The following is an 18,703-nucleotide window of genomic DNA, read 5'->3' as shown; positions in this document are numbered from 1 at the left end:
CAAATAAACCTCACATATATGGAGCTGGTGTTTTTTCTCCAAGGACGGACTTCAGATGTAAGAACGCTGAATGCTTTTAGTATGTGCACAGATATAGAAAAGTATCTTTTGTTAGACTTTTTTACTGCATGTTTGATGCTGCATCTGTCTAACAAAGTGAAATTGGAAAAAAAAACAAAAAAAGTTATAGCGATTATTTGATTTGGGAGATATTAAAGTTGTGTTTTACTATTCAGACCACTCGTGAAAAAGAACCACATTTCAACTGTTCCAGTGCAGAATAGACTGAGAATAAATTTACGAAAGCACTGAAATATCAGTAGTGCAGAATTCACTGAACTCAGGAAAGCAGTTTCAAAACAGCCTCGCCTCTGCAATACAGTGAACAAGTCACGTGGTCATGCGGTTAACCAGCAAAAATGAAATGAACCATGAAAATGAACATTAGCATTTCTGGGGTTGGACCTACAGAGAAAATTCCGTTCAGCCAAAGTTTAAGTAGTTAAAATACGGGCACAATGGGTCTCCTCAGGATATTATTTCAAAGCCAGATGTTTCATTCAAGAAGGTTTTAAAAAAGTAATAATGTTCCCAGCTTGAAGGCAGTAAAATAGTCAAGTGGTGGAAGTCTTGCTTTGTGGAAGCTTCTGTGGCTTCAGGTTAAGGACTGGGCAATGTAAATGCACTGTGCTAAATCAATATCCATAATGTCGTGAGCCAAACATCAATAGGAGACTTAGGCTGCTTCTCTGTGTTTTTATTATCGGAGCCCCGCTTGCTCGGTGGACATCATGACTGTAATTACAGTAATGATTTTACTGCATTCATCATTGTGTCCCCGCTTGTCTTCTTTTCCCATTGCAGACTCACTGAACCACACATACTCATACATACTACAGTACACAAACAAGCACTCCTGATATTTGCATCCTCTCCATCTTTCTCCACTCCTACTCCCCCACTCTCTTCATCTTTTCCTCCTCCTCTTTTCCTTCTCCCATTCTATTTTCTCCCCGGTCAAACATAAGAGCACTCATCTGTCAACTGTATGGATTTCCTGTCAAAGCCCAATACCTCTAGTGCCACTGCCCAGGTGACATGAATGAATGTGTGTGCACACACGAGACAGAAGGGGGAGACGGGGTTGAGTTGAAGGAGAATGTGTGTGTGATGCTTTAGTCAGGACTCCAGACATATTTTTCCCCGCGCAGGCTCTTGTAAGTAAAATATGTGAGGTCACGCGGCAGGCAGTAAGCCATAAAAGGAATATAGTTGACGCGAATGAGGTCGGGCGGCCAACAAGATCATTCCCGTCACACATCACTCTCCATCATCAGCAGCAGCCAATGGCGTTCTAGAGCAGGCTTTAATGTGATCTGTGGCGGCTCTGGAAGTCCTGCCCAGGATCTCCCTCTGGTGTGGAGCGACCCTCGCTTTTCCTCGGGAGTCATTTCAGTCCAGGAGCTGATTAATTTTCTGCAGTACTCAATCATGATGAGCGTATGGGCTACTGTGAAATTCAAATAAACCAACAGCGGTGGGAATTCACAGCGCTGCACCCGTCTGTTTACAAACACAAAAGGCTACAGAGTCACGATTCATAGATTCCTGGGATTGCTCATCTGAGCCTTCCATCCCCCACAATGCAGAGCTTGTCTCAACCCCCCACCCCACCCATCGCTCCCCCTGCAGTGAGAATAGCAACAGAACTGTATCTCCTGACTCAGTAGCATGTACTACCGAGGGAGACTTAATCCCACTGAGGTGTACTGCGGTGTGGTGTGCTGAGTCAAGGGCTCTGTTCAAATGGGGGAGATGTACACCGCTTTCTAAAAACGCTGTATTTCTTGTCACCCTGCGCAGCAAGATATGAATTTAAAGCATGTATGGAGCCAATCTGAGTTTTAATAGTACAACAAAACAACCTTTCAAAATAATTTTTTTCTAATTATGTCTCTGCATGTTTGCAAAATTGCTAATGGCAAAACAATTAACAAAGCATAATTCTTTGGAAAGGTAGCTGTGCAGCTGGCAGCAGCTTTAAAGTATAATTGTGTTTTACAACAACTTGGGGTTTTGCAGTTTTGGCTGTAGTTTCTATCAGATATGATAACTTTGTATCCACCGCAGTAATTGCTAAGATGTGGGACCACAGTGATAACCCAAAACAAAGTCTGATGGAGCAAGAAACAAGCAGTCAGACGATCACACAGGTCGTGAACTAGCCCTGATCCAGGAGGACCAACTCACGGATGGTAAGAAATTTTCTTAGCAACCTATGAACCTATGAGAAAAAGGCGACTGTTAAGTAACATAAACATTATTTATTGTGACAAAAGTATGTCGGAGATAGAAGATAGTCACGGAGAACTGAAAGTGAGCACACAAGAAACGTTGATATTAATCATTGCTCCATGGATGTAGCTTTGCTCAGGAAAACCGTGCACAACTACAGCAAGTACTGTGAGTCAAAGTTGGACCAGGAAGTCTATTGTTGATGATTCTATTGTTTGATGTTTTTGATCCTTTGTTTTTCAAACCTCTATGATCGTCTGACTGCTCATGTCTTTCCTTGTCTGACTTCTTTTTAGCAATGTTCCAGATCTCAGCAAATAACTTGAATAACTTTAGTAACATGTTACTATTACTGATAGAAATTAGTTGTGAGTTGTAACAACTCGTTTAAAACACTTTCATTGTAAAATGTTTAATCTGGATTGATCAGCTATTTTCTCCATGATAAAAACTAGATAGCATACCTCCACTGCTGTCTCATAGTCTGAGCCGTCAAGTAGAGTCACTTTGACAGGGACAGTCTTGGGCCGCTTGGTAGTTTTCTGGGGGGATTTGGAGGCCTTGCTGGGGGTCTTCTCGGAGCTATCATCCATATCCCCATGGTCTTCTGGAACCTATGAGAGAGAAAATCCTTCCCTCTTAGCAAGTGAGCATCAAATCACTGTCTTTTGTCTTTTATTTAAAATGTGAATTCTGAGTCTCAAGAGGCATTATGTGTTTGTCTTGCAAAGTGATTTTAATCCAAAATCTTTGATCATGTGAGGCAATCATCAGATGCATGATGCAGTGTGTGAGCTGCTGCTCTAAGATGTTAAGATGTTAAGTTGCTGGCACAGGCAGAGGGGGCTAGCTGCCTTGCATATCAAACAGAAAGCTGGAAGGCCCCTGAGTGATTGAGGGGCCTGAGTAAAATGATCTACAGCTGCTGTGACTTCCACAGCACTCCCACCTGATTGGTTCTCCTGGCGTCACCCTCCATTGCGCTCTTCATCTCCCCAGCCAAAGCCTTCTCTGTTGTCATAGAAATGGATTGCAGTCCTGCAACCACACATAAACATATTCAGTCAACATCAAATCTTTTCCTGTTCCAAAAACCAGTGTGGAATATTTACTGCTGCTAAAAGTCCAAACTGCCTATGTACTCCTGACGGATTCGGCTCACGAGATGAGTGAGCAAAACACTTTCCCATCTGTACAAAACATACACTTTAACTGACATGTGATGACATTTTTGTGTAATGACTTGGCCAGAGAACAGAAACCTGTGATGACATCACATCCGATTTCTTTTGCGGCTGACAGCTACTACGCTTATGTGGTATTTTAATTAGCCTGTACCACCATGCAGATCGAGTGTCTGGATGGCGAAGGAGAGAAAGAGGGTAGCTCAGCTAGTGCTGGCTCACAGAATCCCACAGGAGCACTCTGCATGAGGAGTGTTGGCTTCAGGATGCTCTCCTCTCACACTCGCAAAGGAGATAGCATAAATTACATCAGCCAGAGAGCCCTGCGGCACCGCACAAGACAGCAGACACACCGAGATAGAGAGTGAGAGAAAAAGAGAGAGAGAGAGAGAGAAAGAAAGAGAGGGAAACTGAGAGAAACGACAAGGAGGGAGAGGGCACTGGAAACGTGGCGACAATCTGAGGATGAGACAGGAGGAAGGAGAGAGTAATACAGAATGAAAGGCAGAGGTTATGAGGAGAGAGACACCTGGGAGAGGAAGAGAGAGGGATAGGAGAGTGAGACACACAGTGCAACAATGCTGATACAATATTCAGGTGAGCTGGAGACAGATGAGGCTTGTCATTTGAAGGTGACCACTGCTATGCTCGATGTGGACTCTTGCACAATGCTCTTTCTCTCTGGGTGACATACAATAAAATAACTGATATTCAGATTATTCATAGCTAAGAGAAACGAATTATCCGAGATAAAGCCCAGAGTCAATCTGTAGCTTCATTATGAAAAGTGAGCACGGGGTCACGGGTTTAACATTCCTTCTATGTCAGCTGAAATTTTCCTAGATAACACTGGAAATTTTCTGGCTGTATAATTTCTTAAATTTAAGCCATTTTTTGAAAAAGACTGGATTGTGATGGAGCAGTAACAGTGCAGAGTGTTATGTGGGTGCATCCTTTTGTTCAGTCTGCTAGAAATATAGGGTGGTAATTGCTTAACTATTAGGTTCCTCCTTTCCTCGAGTGTATTGTTTATTTTAGAATATCCCCATTTTTCAGTCTCAAGAGGAAGGTTGTGAGCAAGAAATGCATACTCTACAGCATAATGGAACAATTTCTTCCTAAGAAACTGAAAGAAATGTGTCAGCCCAAGGCTTGTGTAATGTTTAAGAGCTGGAGAGCTCCCACTACTTTATTAATGACTCCCTATGAAGTGTCAAACAGCCATAAAGCCACAAAGAGAATATGCTTTTCTCTTCAAAGCCACTGCCATCATACTGTATACTACAGTTTATAATCGTTGATTTGAACATGAGAATATCAGCTCCTCTGAGTATGCACTTATTCACATGTTTGTGACAACATTTGTAAAATAAACCTTGAACATTGACTGTGAAAAATGTGAGAAAAAAACATAAAATAAAGTATGAGGTTAATGAGAGGAAGGGATTAGCGAGGAGGGGACATGGAAAGCTCTGATAAAAAGTAGAAAGCTTCCAGGGAAAGTCGTCATTAAGGAGGAGCTAAACAGAAGCTTAATTTGGTCTAATAACGGCCAATGAAGTGTTTGTAAACCAGTAAAAGATATGGTAGTATTTCCCCGCAAAGAAGAAGCCCTAATTAACAATTTTTTCCTCAACCAGCTGTCTGAGGACATCTTTGTGTTTACAATTTGGGAGGCTGGAACACAGCACGTCTCAGCTTTCATGATAGGTCGGCCTCCCTCTGAAGCTGGATCAAAGAGGAGTGCAGACTGACTCTGGGAAGGCTACAGATGTCACACTCACGCTGTGCAATGTTCTTCCACAACTTTGAAGGGCCTGCAGGTTGCTTAATTAATCAAATTAATGAATAATAATAATACTATTAATTTTAAAAGATATCCTTATTATGACTGTATATTACATGCACTGATAACATTTAGCAGTGTTTCATGCTGTGTTGAGATTTTCCAAAACAGATTTACATGTGTAAATTTGCCTGATATGACTCATGTTTATGCAATGAGACAGTGTCAAGTTCAGACAAGGGAAGCAGCCAATTTACATGAATGCATATACATATATACACTTTATGAAGAAGCAGCATTGCTGTCAAACTAAACCTTGACATTGCAAGAAGTTCACTAATGAGCGTACCTGTTATATCAATATATGTATCTCATCAATAATGAACATGGTAATGATTATCATGTAGCACATTTTATTAGGGCTTGTAAATTATTCAATATTATCCTTTTTCTATCGACTTTTGTTTCCAAGCAAATTGTGATTCAATATTAGTTATTAAGGTTTTTGTTTTACATCTGTGAAGAGTTTTGTCTGATGTAAAGCATAACGGTGAAACACAATTCATTTAACTGAACTGTGAGCCTGACTGATAAATCAGGACATATCAGTCAGCCAATAAGTAACAAGAAATTGCAGCACAGAAAAGCCATTTGTGATTTTGAGTGAAATGTCTCAACAAGTGTTTGGAATGGATTACCATCTATAGATCAATTCCTAATATCAATTTGTCCAATACTTTATGACAAAAAAAAAAAAAAATTGATACTCCCATCAGCCTCAGCCTGTACTTTGTATTTGCTAATTAGCATATGTTAGCATGCTAACATGCTAAACTAAGATGATGAACATGGTAAACACTGTACCTGCTAAACAGCAGCATATAGAACTTGGCTTTATGAGGATGTTAGCATAATGACATTAACATTTACATCAAGGGGACATCGTGGTGTATGGTTCGAGTCTAAGACCCCCTAGGCCACCCTAACGCCCCTCAGCCCTACACTTCATATAAAAGCATATTTCAAATAGTCACTGTAATATATTGAGGGGCACATGATTAAAATTCCAAGTAAATTATTTTACCCTGACATGCATTTCTAATCTGATCTCATTTTGTTGATAAATGTAAATTTTTCTGAACAGTCTCTCACATGATCCAGCCGTATTCGTCAACTGTTATACCCCCAACCGGTGTGAATGTCAACCCCATGAAGCAGCAGTGTCAGAACAACGTGTCAGTGAATCACAAGCAAATTTGAGAGGAATCCTAATAGATCAGTGTCAGAGACTCAGGGCACTCATTTCACACATATCATGATTGCGAGGCCAATCAATTCTTTCATTTGGGTCACTTTGTGATTCAATCACAGTGGCTCCGCATCAGTTCTGGTCTCCGCACACCTAATCATCTGTGTGAGGGAGATGATAGACACCAAGATGTGTGAGGTGCTGCAGTTGCTCAGACTCATAATTCCTAGAACAGTCATGGTCTTCAAACAGAATCCCATTAAAGGTCTTTCTGAAGGCCTCCAAAAATATCTGCACTAAGTAAGTTTCCTTTTCCTTCTTAAATAAGACAGAAATAATTTTTTATTTATACTTCAGAAGTTTATTGACTACGTCATAGACAACCAAAACAACCCCAGGCAGCTTCCTCTCTACTTCCACTCTTGTCTATTAATCTCTAACTGTGTGGGCATACGTGTGTTTCTGGCCTGATGAAAACCAATAGCACCTACAACTAACTAAAAGTCCCAAACTACATCAAGAGATACAGGTCAATGTGATATTGATAGAAAAACAGGGGAAGCTTTGCAGTCCATTTTCAGTCTTTATCCACACTGTTGAATGAACCCTGCTCACCGAAGAACAATATCTGTTAAAGCCCCTGAAAACATGTTGTAGAGTTCAAACAACCTTTGTTATTTTACATGAAATATTTTCTGTATTCTTCTCACTAGTTCGAAGTGGGTGATGTGCCGTTGGAAAAAGGTGAGGAAAAGAGGTGTATATATGTGTGTGTGTGTGTGTGTGTGTGTGTGTGTGTGTGTGTGTGTGCACCTATCCGAATTTAGCAAAAAGAGAATCAGACTGTGATGACAGTTGTGGGGTTTTTTGCTTAGTTTTCCAGGGCGATACCGCTGTCAATCAAACCACATGTTAAACAGCTGGTTTAAAGGACAAGTTCACAATTTTTCAAGTCCGTCTTAAAACATTAGTCAGGTGTCCCAATGAACATTGAAACAGATTTTGGTTGCTATAATCATTCCTCCTGTGCACAAATGTATTCCAAATTTTATCTCAAGCTAACATGAGGCTTCAGCAGCCTGAGTTATCCAAATCAAGTAGATATCTTCCATATTCTTCCAGATATCTTTTTTAGTAAAAGTCTCTCTTTGTGTTTCCATGGACAGTGTTTCCCTGTTGAGCTGTGGTGTGAGGATAGTAACAAAAAGAGGGAATTGTGTACTAACAGCCTGTAACTTTAGAAGACATCTATTGATCTTGGACTGCTGAAGCCTCATATTAACTACAGATGAACTTTGGAAAAAATTTTTGCACAGAAGGTTGGCTTTGCATTTTGCCCCCAATCAATTTTGCAATCAACTGTAATAACTACGCAACGAATACTATTTGAATACATACAACACAACCTCAGCTGCAGGTGCAGCCCTGGTTGCTGTATATGGCTCATGATGCTCAAAATAAACATCTACATAATCATCTCAGCTGCTGGTGGCACTCAACATGAACTGACAGTAAGCAAATTCACCAGTACAAATCCCGCAATTCATTCAGAGAGGGAGCTATGATTCATTTACACCTCCTTGGCTGACTGTCACAACATAAAGATGGCCCAATACTGTGTCAAAACATGAGACATCTGTAAACTTATACTTGTGCTTGTACAACCAAAATCTTTCCTCCGCATTTTTTAAACAGTTTTATCACACTGCAGTTTGTTCCAAATATTTGCTGTCTTTTTGAGTGAAAACTAAAGGTCTATGATGTACGGTATCTCCAACTGTCAAACACAGCTGATCGTATCATCAAATCAAATGCTTTGTTTCCATGAGAAGTGTTGCCTATTCAACTGTGTGACAAAACACTGCAGGCATCAGTAAGATAAGCTGTGTTCAGCTGATCAGTCACAGTTATTGAAAATCTTTTAAGACAAGGCACAGATAAGCAGAATTCAGTCTAGTTCCTTTATCGTACCACACACACACTCTCATAATACACGCGTACATTCACATACACGCAGACCTCTGTATCACTCCTCTCATTCAGGACTCTCTCAGCCTTGCCATGTCAGTCTATCTCTGGAGATGACCTCCTCTCCGGTCCACATTTCAGAGTCAGTCCAGATACATCGTGATCATTATTGAGCATCGGGGGCTCAGCAGATATGGCTTCCCTGATGTAAGCTTGAATCAACTGCAAGACTATGAGAACGCACTCACTGAAGTGGAAAGAAGTCTCAAACTGCACTACGTCAACTCCTCTCCAACAAAGGAAGCAAAATCCAGTCAACGTGACACCCTCAAACACTCGCCGTCTGCAGCGGGGCAGCTCACATAAATTGCCAGATAGTAACGGACATGATGGCTGATCATCTAGGGCAGAATGATGTCCATGATGGACCGCTCACCACGGCCTGCCTGTGCCCATTTGTCTTCATGCCATCTTTCAAACAAAGAGTCTGTCAATTTAGAGGCCCAAAAAATTGATGCGTCTTCAGGCAGGCGTCAGTTGCCCACAGGCCCATCCTTCATCAGCAGGTGGGCAGGAGAAATCTGTCAAAGATAGCATCTCAAAAATATGTCACTGTAGTGCAGGAGAAACACAGGGACGACAGCTTGTGGATTCCTTTCGCTCCTCATACACAGTATGCTGTCAGGAAATTATGCATGTGCTTACAGTGTCAAGTGTTTGCCTTCCTCCAGAGCATGTTTAAAAAAAAAAAAAAAGAGTAGTCTGGTATACAGTGTGCGAGCACAACAATCACTGTGTCATTAGCACCTCATCTTCAATACTTTGAGAATGCACTCACTGAGGTGGAAAACACAATATCACAGCTTTGCAAGAGAGGAATTATCTCATAAAAAAGAGGGTAATAAAAAACAAGCTACTGATTACTAATAGCAATCAAGACCATTCTGCCATCTGAGGAAACAATGCTGTGCTGAGCTATTTTGTGGTTTTAAACAAAAACAATATAGCATAGGTAATCCCCCGCCTTAGTTTAGATAGAAAATCTGTCTTATTTCTAAAAAAAAGTGAGATTTCAAAAACATCTCTCAGCATTTTGGGTCAGGATTTAGCCCCCTCATCAGCACAACAGAGCTATCTTCCCCTCGCTATAGCGCTGATTGCTCTATTTTACCACTTTTAGATCAAAGTGCAGCATTTAACTCTGCGGATCAGACCCGCCTGCTTGAGCAAGTAAAGAGGCATATTTGTGCTGTTTCCTTTTTTGACAGATCCTGTGCTGATGATGTTGTAAGAAAAGAATAATCCTCTCAAGCATTTCTTGCAACATCAAACCCAAGGGTTTTAGCCCCCATGCTAAATTTTATTATGGTTTCCAAATGCAACTGCGATATGTTCCCATACAAACCAGTGATTCCAGCAGCTTCCTCCATTGTTAAAGTGCTTTATTATAAGAATCAAAAACTTTAACCAAAGATGCTTAAAGGATCAGTTTAGCTAAATTACAAAAAACCTTTTTCACACTCAGAGGTTAGTGGTACAGTATGTGTGACTACACAGATTTCTGGCACCACCGCAACAAAAAAATTCTGAAAAACTCAACAGCTATGTGTCTTTCCAGAAACAGTGTACTCAGGATCATGTACAGACTCACTGGAAACAGTGGCAGAATAAAACTCAAACCATCTGGATGGCTGGATACCAAAAGGGGTGATGAGGGAAAATGGAAAACAGTGTTTTCAAATCAGTTTGTTTGGTTTTTTAAAATCTGGGTTAAGTGACCCTTAAATAAAGATGTTGTTATTTTTAACTTATTGTCATCCGCTGGTTTAACCATTTTGATGTTCTTACTAAAGAATGTGACCATCTGCGCTTTTGACTTACAGGTTTAGGATATAGTTATAATAATTTTTTACAGGAAGGCAGTGTTAGTAGTAGTGGCAGAAGATGTAGCAGTAGATAGTGTGCTGCAGAGAGCAGATAATGTGCTTACTGTGATCTCCAGGCAGTTTTCTTCCTTTGCCAGAAAGTCTTTTGTGACATTTACAAAAAAACAAAAAACAAAAACAAAGCATGTTCCATACTGCGTTCCTGTTAATTGGGCTATTCATTAATTTGGAGATTATTAGAGATATTACTTTTACTCTGAAACAAAGACAAACCATCTGTCAGTTGTCAGGACATTTTAAGAGAAAATTCTGCACAACTATGAATATAGATGCCACACAAAAGTCAAAACTAAATTGAGGTGTCTTATTATTGTGCCAAGTGTAAAAGTGTGCTTGTTATTTTCCAGTCAGTGAAGTGGACAGCCCTAATGGATTTTTGGAGGTTTATCCTACTACATGTCTTTGACTAACACAAACAACAATCTGTGTTTATCATTAGATGTCATCAGTGCAGAGAGACTGATGATCTACTGTGGCAACAAGCCAGTATCTGATAACATGAGGATTCCTGGAAAATTATTGTTATAGCCCACAGCATTATTTCAAGTGTTGAAAAATATCTGTGTACTGATGGTATTATGATATACAGTATGGTTTCAGGACTTCTTATTTAAATGATGCTTTGTTAGTAGTCAAGCCATAAGAAAACACAAGTCCAGACATCAGAAGGTTTTCATGTATATCTGAAAACTGGCACTCACACATGGTTTTAAAACACTGCAAATGTATGTGAATACCTTCATTTCATTTTCGACTTAGTGTGTCTGCACAGGAGGACTAATTTGGCCTTTCAGTAGAACAAAAGTTCGATATTACATTTACAGTAAGATGATATGATTGTGTGTTCTGGCTAACTGTGAGTTATGTGACCGCAGCCCTGAAAAGAGGTCAAAATACTTCAGAAAGGCCGTATGCCTACATCCAATTTCGACATAACTGTATTACTGCTGTCACTGGAACTGAAGAACAGTTAGTTGTTGCATCATTTCAGATGCAATTAAACACCATAAATCTCATATGAAATCATAAAAATATATATTTTAATAGCTACATTCCTTTAAAGGAAGAAACACCACTAATGTTTTTTTATCTGAACAAGTGACCATTCCTTTCTTTTTGCAGTCCTGTTCTTACTGTTACAATTATTAGCTATTATATTATTTTATTATACATTCTACATGTACTACAACGATTAGTCAATTAATCAGTCATCAGAAAATTAATAATAATAATAATAATAATAATAATAATAAAATATAATAAACAATATTGATAATCAAATAATCACTTTAGTTGTTTTTTTTTGTAATAAAAAATGCCAAATATTTGCTGGTTTCAGCTTCTTATATGTGATAATATAATGTTTTTCTTTGTCATCAATAATAGTAAACTAATTATCTTTGGGTTTGAGACTGTTGATCAAACAAAAAATGACAAAGACGTCACCTTTGACTCTAGAAAATTATAACAGGCTATTTTCACTATTTTCAGACCATTTATAGACATAACAATTAATCAAGAGAAAATATTTGGCAGATTATTCGATAAATAATCGTTAGTTGCAGCCCTAGTTAGCCCTACTACAAGCATGAAAGTAACTGATGTGTATCCAGACATGACCAAGTGAGCTAGCTGCTAAACGGCAGAATGTACACACACTGCCATATAAAAACATGTGGTGTTTAACGCCATGTGCTAAATGACCGTATCTACACTGACATCCACAGACACCACCCACTGTATTAGCCAACCGCTGAACAGTCCTCAGTGAGCGTTGCCACTTAATCACGTGATTCTACATCTCAGCTTCACAATCAGTGCTTGACTTCTAATAGCACACACAGCCGGTCCATCAATCCTTGCTGGGCAGGGGCTGGCTGTGGGAAACCAGGTTCAAGATGGTGGGGGTTGGGGAAAAGGGAGTGGCGAGATGTCCTTGTTCAGGGGAAACCACATACACACATACTCCAAACCTTTGGCACTCAGCAGTCTTGGAAGCAGATTGCATAGCACGACTGTTAAGTCTGCTGCAAATCACGTCACACCCCAACAGAGATAAATGATACGACTTCCGATGCAATGAGGCTGCAAGTTCATCCCCCCCAAGAGAAAGCGAGCCCAGAGGGAGCTGTGCAACCTGGATCGAACAGTATAAGCACTCTCTCGTGGGAAGGGTCCGTGCTAAGGGGAACTTCCCCTTTTTGAGCTGATATGAAAAGACATTTATGTGATTGCAAACTTATCTGTGTCTGCTTCATTATCACTTCGATTCAAAAAAGGTGACAAATGTGCATATCAGAATTATTAGAGCAGGGGTGGTTCATTGTAAAGTTAATCCTAACTGATTAAAACAAATCAGGCAGTGAAATCTCTCAAAATGGGCTGTCATAATGCATCGTTTGATTTATGAGATGAAAATCTTAAATATTAATCAGTTTACACGAGTGGAAGCCAACCTATTTCATTCTACACCGCAAAGTAATACCACATCCATTTACTGAGGGAGGGTCATGTCAGGATATGTAATAGGAATATTACATTAAAGATCGAAAGCAATTTGAATTCCAAGGACATGATTGCAATACTAAAGACTCCTGACCTATTTGGATTTTTCTATCAAAAAACATTATTTTAAGAACCATTACTGCGGCCCGGCGAGGCAGAGTGTAGTCTGTACCTATCATTTATAATGTGTGAACAGTGTGTGAAAATGCAATTTAATACGTCTCCATCTACACCCTCAAAACTGACCACAGAGTTGAATCAGCATCTCCTTGACACAGCCCTGTCAGAAACTGAAAATGATGAGCTTTGCAAGGTTAATATTAATATTTATATAGGTGTTGCTATTATTATTTTCACCTCCTGTATATTTAAGCAGCTTGGTGATGTACATTGTTCAGCATTTTTGGAAGTTGTTTTTGAATTTTTTTTGATAATGAATTACCTAGAAAAAATAAATATATTGAGCGCAATTTGTCCCTGAACATATAATCAATTAAATTACATTCACCATAGTGATCAGTCACACCCAATTAATCTGAAGACAATCATCTTTCTTCTGTTTCTATGGTAAAAGCATCTTCTTCATGCTCATTTCACTCTAAAAGCACATGCATTTTTGCACTCTTTTACTTGCAGAAAAGAAAGAAAAACATATACAGTAAATATCTTCAATCTTCACCACAATGACAGAAGAATGACAATCACCACACTGTGCCTGCAGCGCTGTTCAATTGTTTTCTATTTGACCGAAGACGAGACCGTCGCCACTAACGATAGTTAACACAGAGACATCAGGCATGCCTTTTTAAAAATGCAGTTACCATGGAAACCCTTGCCTAACATCATCTGTCAAGCATATCAAAATAAGATAAAGAAAGAGAAAAGAAAAAAACAAATGAGAGAACAGCCCGTAGGCATTTATTCGCTAGTTGACACATACACACTAGTGAGATGAGAGAAGAGGTGAACCATTACATGGCACTATGCTGAAGACTGTGACAGCTCATATAGTGGTGGGCACACTCATGTAACATGGTGGAGACAGTGGTTGTGGGTGGAGAAGGATGACCAGCAGTTTAAAGAGTGATGTCAGCTTCTATTTTGCATCAAAATGATTCTCCATAAAAACAAAAGGTCAGTGAAGCGACATGTAGATCTGATGGTATGTGTGTCACTGAGCAGGGACAAGCTTATCTAAGATTTCACACTTACAAGAAAGCGTAATGCGTGTTAAGATTACCTTTTAATCATGTTAGTTGTGCAGGCTTTAGAGAGGATGATGTGTTGTTCACAAGTCTGGTCAGACTATTTGACGCCGATATGCAAAAAGGGATGTAAAATATAGCTGTCAAAGTGAAAATAGTGGTGTGGTTGATGAGATTATTCTGATTACCTTTACCACTTTATATATTATCACAAAATAGATCAATTCAGAATATGTACAAAGAAATTATGCCAAAAGTCTTCAAATGTGGGGCTTGTTGACTACTACATGACACACGAGCTCCAAGTAATTAGAAAGTAATCAACTTTTTAACATCTTTATACTTTTTTGAAATATTCAGATTTTTTTTCACTATTTTTTACAACGGGAGTCTATGGGAGGAGAGTTCAAACTGGGTTCAAACCTCCTCCTCGACCTTAACCTACTTTCAGCTGAAGACTACATTCAAACTAAACAGGTCAAGTTCACATTTTGAACTTTCAAACTACATCTCAAACTGGATTCAGTTTTTTTTTTCATCTCAGGCAAACTGAACACATTTAAGTGATTATCCTTCAGCTATCACACTCAGTTTCCTCTGAATATGCACTATTTCAGGTTTTATTGAAGCACAATTGAGACACTGTCTGTCATCTTATGAATAATCATTATTGATACCAGTAGAATAAACGTGAGTCAAACTGTGTTACCACTCATAACTTTAATGTGATGTTAGAGGAGGGATTGCCAGAAAACGAAATTTCTCAGTGAGTTGGGCATTGTATCCTACAACACATCATTTGTGATGATAATGCAAAAAGTGACAGTTTATTACATGCCGTTATGTTTAATATGCCTTTGAAAGCTCCTCTCTCTTCTAAGCGACGTGGGTTTATCTTGTGGAGAATTCCAATTTGGCTGTGAACAGACCACTGGCCCCGGTTCAATGAGCTATTACAAATCGATCATAGGATGACTTGAAATAGGACTCGAGGGAGAATTGTATTGAAGTGTGCTACCTTAAACAAGCATGCACGCTGAATTTGCGCACACAAAAAACACACACACACAAAAGCGCATCCTGCGGCTGTACAACATTTGACCTAACCTTTACCCTTATCGCGTGTGCATTGGTGACAGATTGCACGGAGGCAACACATCGACCGGAAAGTAATGGAGTCACCGCCTGTGAACAGCATGTGTACATCCGCCATCTAACCTTGCTAGTCCCTCCCTGTTTAAACATTTACTTGAATGTCTGTTTCATCTTACTTGTCATAGATAAGAGGAAATTGCTCTGTGGGAAATGTAGTATGTAATTCCATTATTGTATTAACTGCAGTGAGACTCCTTGAACAACCTTGACAACAGCCTAGAAGATAGGTATTCCATAATTTTTCCTGTAGGGTTTTTAACGCAACATGCATCCACAGAAAGAGGCTTTGCCCTTTAATGTGAACAAGCAAATGGGCGTAACAGAGGAGCGCCACACTGCTTATAGTTGCACCATTGTAATGCACACTGGGCAGGCTGAAAGTGGAGCAGGTGAAAGAAAGGAAAATGAGACTGGAGGATGCATGAAGGGACAGAGGCATAGATGGACAGATGGATGGATTTTAGATCTAATTTGCCCCCTCCGTGACTCTGCCTCCACCAATTCTGGGTCTGGGAGTTATTGTAGCCTGCGGCGTGGCTGCAGCCCACGACAACTCACAGTCTGTGTGAGTAGGAAGAGGATGAGCAGAAGGATGTATTACTGACAATGGTAACATTTAGAGTCCGGACTATCTGGAGGTGTTGATGTAAAACTTGCTGAATGGGTTATGTAAATTTTTTCCAAGTCGGAAACAAATGGGAAGTTTAACCCTCATCCTACCAACATATTTAACATACATGGACTACCAACTGGGGTCCCCGGGGACCCCAAGAATGAACTACTGTAAGAAACAACCATCATACCAAAATGTTAACTTTTTTCTTCCCAAAACATTATTAGTTATGTAATTAATGTCATCTGGATAAAAGACAGATTATTATTATCATTTTAGGAAAGTTACAGTTAATTTGCATATTGTGTAAAATGAAAATATGTACATTATATATAATATAATAATATATATATATACAATATATTTTCTTTAGTACAAATTGCAGCTTTTATCCCAAATACAATCTTTCCACAAAGCCTTCAAAATAACTCGCAGAGTGCACCTACAACCCCGACAGTGTGTGATACTTTAAATTAGGCCCCATTGCAAACATGAACTCAGTAAATAGTTCCATCTATTAAAGCTGCATAGGCGGAATTGGGTGCTTTTGACCGAGGTCCCCCAGGATCCTAATACGTTGGTATTTTTAAAAAAGCACTAACTAAAACAGAAACAGAAAACACTGATAGGAAGTCATAAGGAACAAATTGATAAAGTCATGAAAAATTGGAATGACAGAATAAAGCACCTGTGAGATATGACAAAAAGTAAACCTCTGGGGTCTGCGGAGACCACAGTCAGTAGGATTACGGTTAAACTCTCTTATATTGCACTTAGTAAACTCTTTTATTTGCCTCATTTTTTTGCCAAACTTTTACTGTATGAAAAAAGTATACTGCAAACTAAAGCGAGTCAAACTCTCTGTATCCTCTACTGCTTTATAATATGCTTTATACTTTTACATTTGCTGCAGATTGCTGTGTCTGTTTTAAAACATAAAATCTTATCTGGGTATGATTTTAGTTTATAGTATACACAACTGATAACTGATCTCAAATTGTCTGATATTTTAGGAATACATTGTCCAATATGTAGGATAGATGATAATGTTGCATTTTGAGATTTAACAGACGAAACAAGCCTACATCCTAAAATGATTATTTTTTGTGATTGTGGAGTTGGAACACAATTTTGATTTGCAGCTCTCAAGATTAAGGACATGTTCAACTAATTGCAGATATGGTCAAAACAATGTTTATTCCCCAACTAATTAACATTTTTCTTCAAAAATTTGGAAATGTATCCTAATCAAAGCAACCTGACTGGTTGGATTTTTTTCCCAGTTTGCCCCTTATATTTATTATATCTTGCGATACATGTGTTTGTGTGTACAACATACATGTTGTAATTTTTTTAATGAACTGTTCCACTTCTACTTTCAGGGTATTTCCCATTTAACAGTCCACTTTCTCACTGTGCAATCCACACATCTGGTAGACCTTCATGCCTGCCCCCTCTGCCACACCCGCGACAATACACACCGTGTTCAATTAGCTCATTATCTTGAGCATCAGCTGTTAGCCTATAGCTCCACACACAGAAATCACAATCCTTACACACACTGGCATGGCCAAGAAAAGGTCTGAACAATTGTAGTGGGTTGGATGTGCACAGCATCGGTGCTGATCAAGAGCTATATGTGATTCAGAAGGCGATAAGAAAGGTGCACCTGCTGCCTGTTTCAGCCTACTGGGCCTTGATATGCATGAAATAAAGGATGCCCTGATTCTATGCAGCTTATTAAACCAGCCTGCCGACCATATTGGTCGGATTAAAGCTATGTGGCAACACCCTCTCCATCCGTCCATTAACACTTGAGGCACAAAGCGATGTCTTCGCAGAGCATGCAGAGCACGGTTTTGTGCAAAGCTTGTCACCGGTATGAAGATGCTTCATGCCTACAATGTCATTTCATAACAGCCGGCAAATGCAGCATGCACCTGTTCCGCTGTCATCAGCGCGCTATAAGACAAATAAATAAAATGCACAAACTGTACCTGTCCTGTCAGGTCCGGGTGTCAAGCTTCAATCCAGATTCTGATCATTGAGATTGCAGGAAACTGGAAGACGGACGCCGCCACCGCCCCGGAGCGCCTTTCCTCTGCCACCGGAGATAGAGCCCTGCAGGCTGGGACAGCAGGCAGGCACAAGCCGGCAGGGATGGCTTTTACGGTCGGAAAAGGCAAGGAGGAGAGTGGAGGGGCGTTTTCACGGTGTAAGCAGGGGAACTCCGAACGTCGTGCGTGATATGTGAGGACAAGACCGCTCCGCTTGTGCCACGCAGCGTCTCTTACCACTCAACTGATTTCAGGTCATCTTTTCCCGCCGTGAAGCACTATGTTGCATGATTCTGACATGGAGGTTGAAAAAAAGGATGCTCACAGAGAGTCATAGTTTCAATGCCAGATATAACTTAAATCCACTCGTGATTACTACTTCTTCAATTCGAGTGCATTTGAATACCCTATAAGATTTACTTTACTGTCTCTGAGGGGACAGTTATCTTGGGCAATAGTGCTACACACAACTGCAATCATCTTCGATTCAATACTAGACAATAATAAATTATATACAACATAATAAAAAAGATATGTAAAATATTGCACATGCCTTGTGAGATAAAATATATGAATGCATAAATATATACCCTGAATGACTTAAGCATTGTTAAGAGGGATTTTTAATTGTCTTAATCATACATTGCAATTCTACCACACCTCCTTAAAAAGAAGATGGGAGGACACCTGCTGAGCTGCTGCTCCAGAACAATACTGCAGCCTGTGTGTGTCAGAGCGCC

At 39.7% G+C, this 18,703-nt stretch overlaps 1 protein-coding gene across 3 annotated transcripts in view; it reads right to left on the bottom strand.

Annotated features, from left to right (window-relative positions):
• si:dkey-178k16.1 (band 4.1-like protein 1) overlaps positions 1-18,366 on the bottom strand; it is a 39,830-nt gene extending 21,464 nt beyond the window's left edge. For 2 of the 3 annotated variants that reach the window (XM_042409810.1, XM_042409812.1), the window contains exons 1-3: positions 17,904-18,366; positions 3,245-3,333; positions 2,760-2,909 (exon numbers count right to left, since the gene is read on the bottom strand). In XM_042409810.1, coding sequence (XP_042265744.1) covers positions 2,760-2,909; positions 3,245-3,316 — 222 coding nt within the window. In that variant the 5' untranslated portion in view covers positions 3,317-3,333; positions 17,904-18,366. The remainder of the gene's footprint in view (positions 1-2,759; positions 2,910-3,244; positions 3,334-17,903) is intronic. The other variant, XM_042409813.1, reaches the window with a different exon arrangement.
• Positions 18,367-18,703: the final 337 nt, after the last annotated feature.

Source organism: Thunnus maccoyii, chromosome 4 (genome assembly GCF_910596095.1).
Source record: "Thunnus maccoyii chromosome 4, fThuMac1.1, whole genome shotgun sequence".
Classification (NCBI taxonomy): domain Eukaryota; kingdom Metazoa; phylum Chordata; class Actinopteri; order Scombriformes; family Scombridae; genus Thunnus; species Thunnus maccoyii.
Note: the sequence above shows the minus strand (reverse complement) of the source record. Positions and strands in the feature narration are given on the sequence as shown.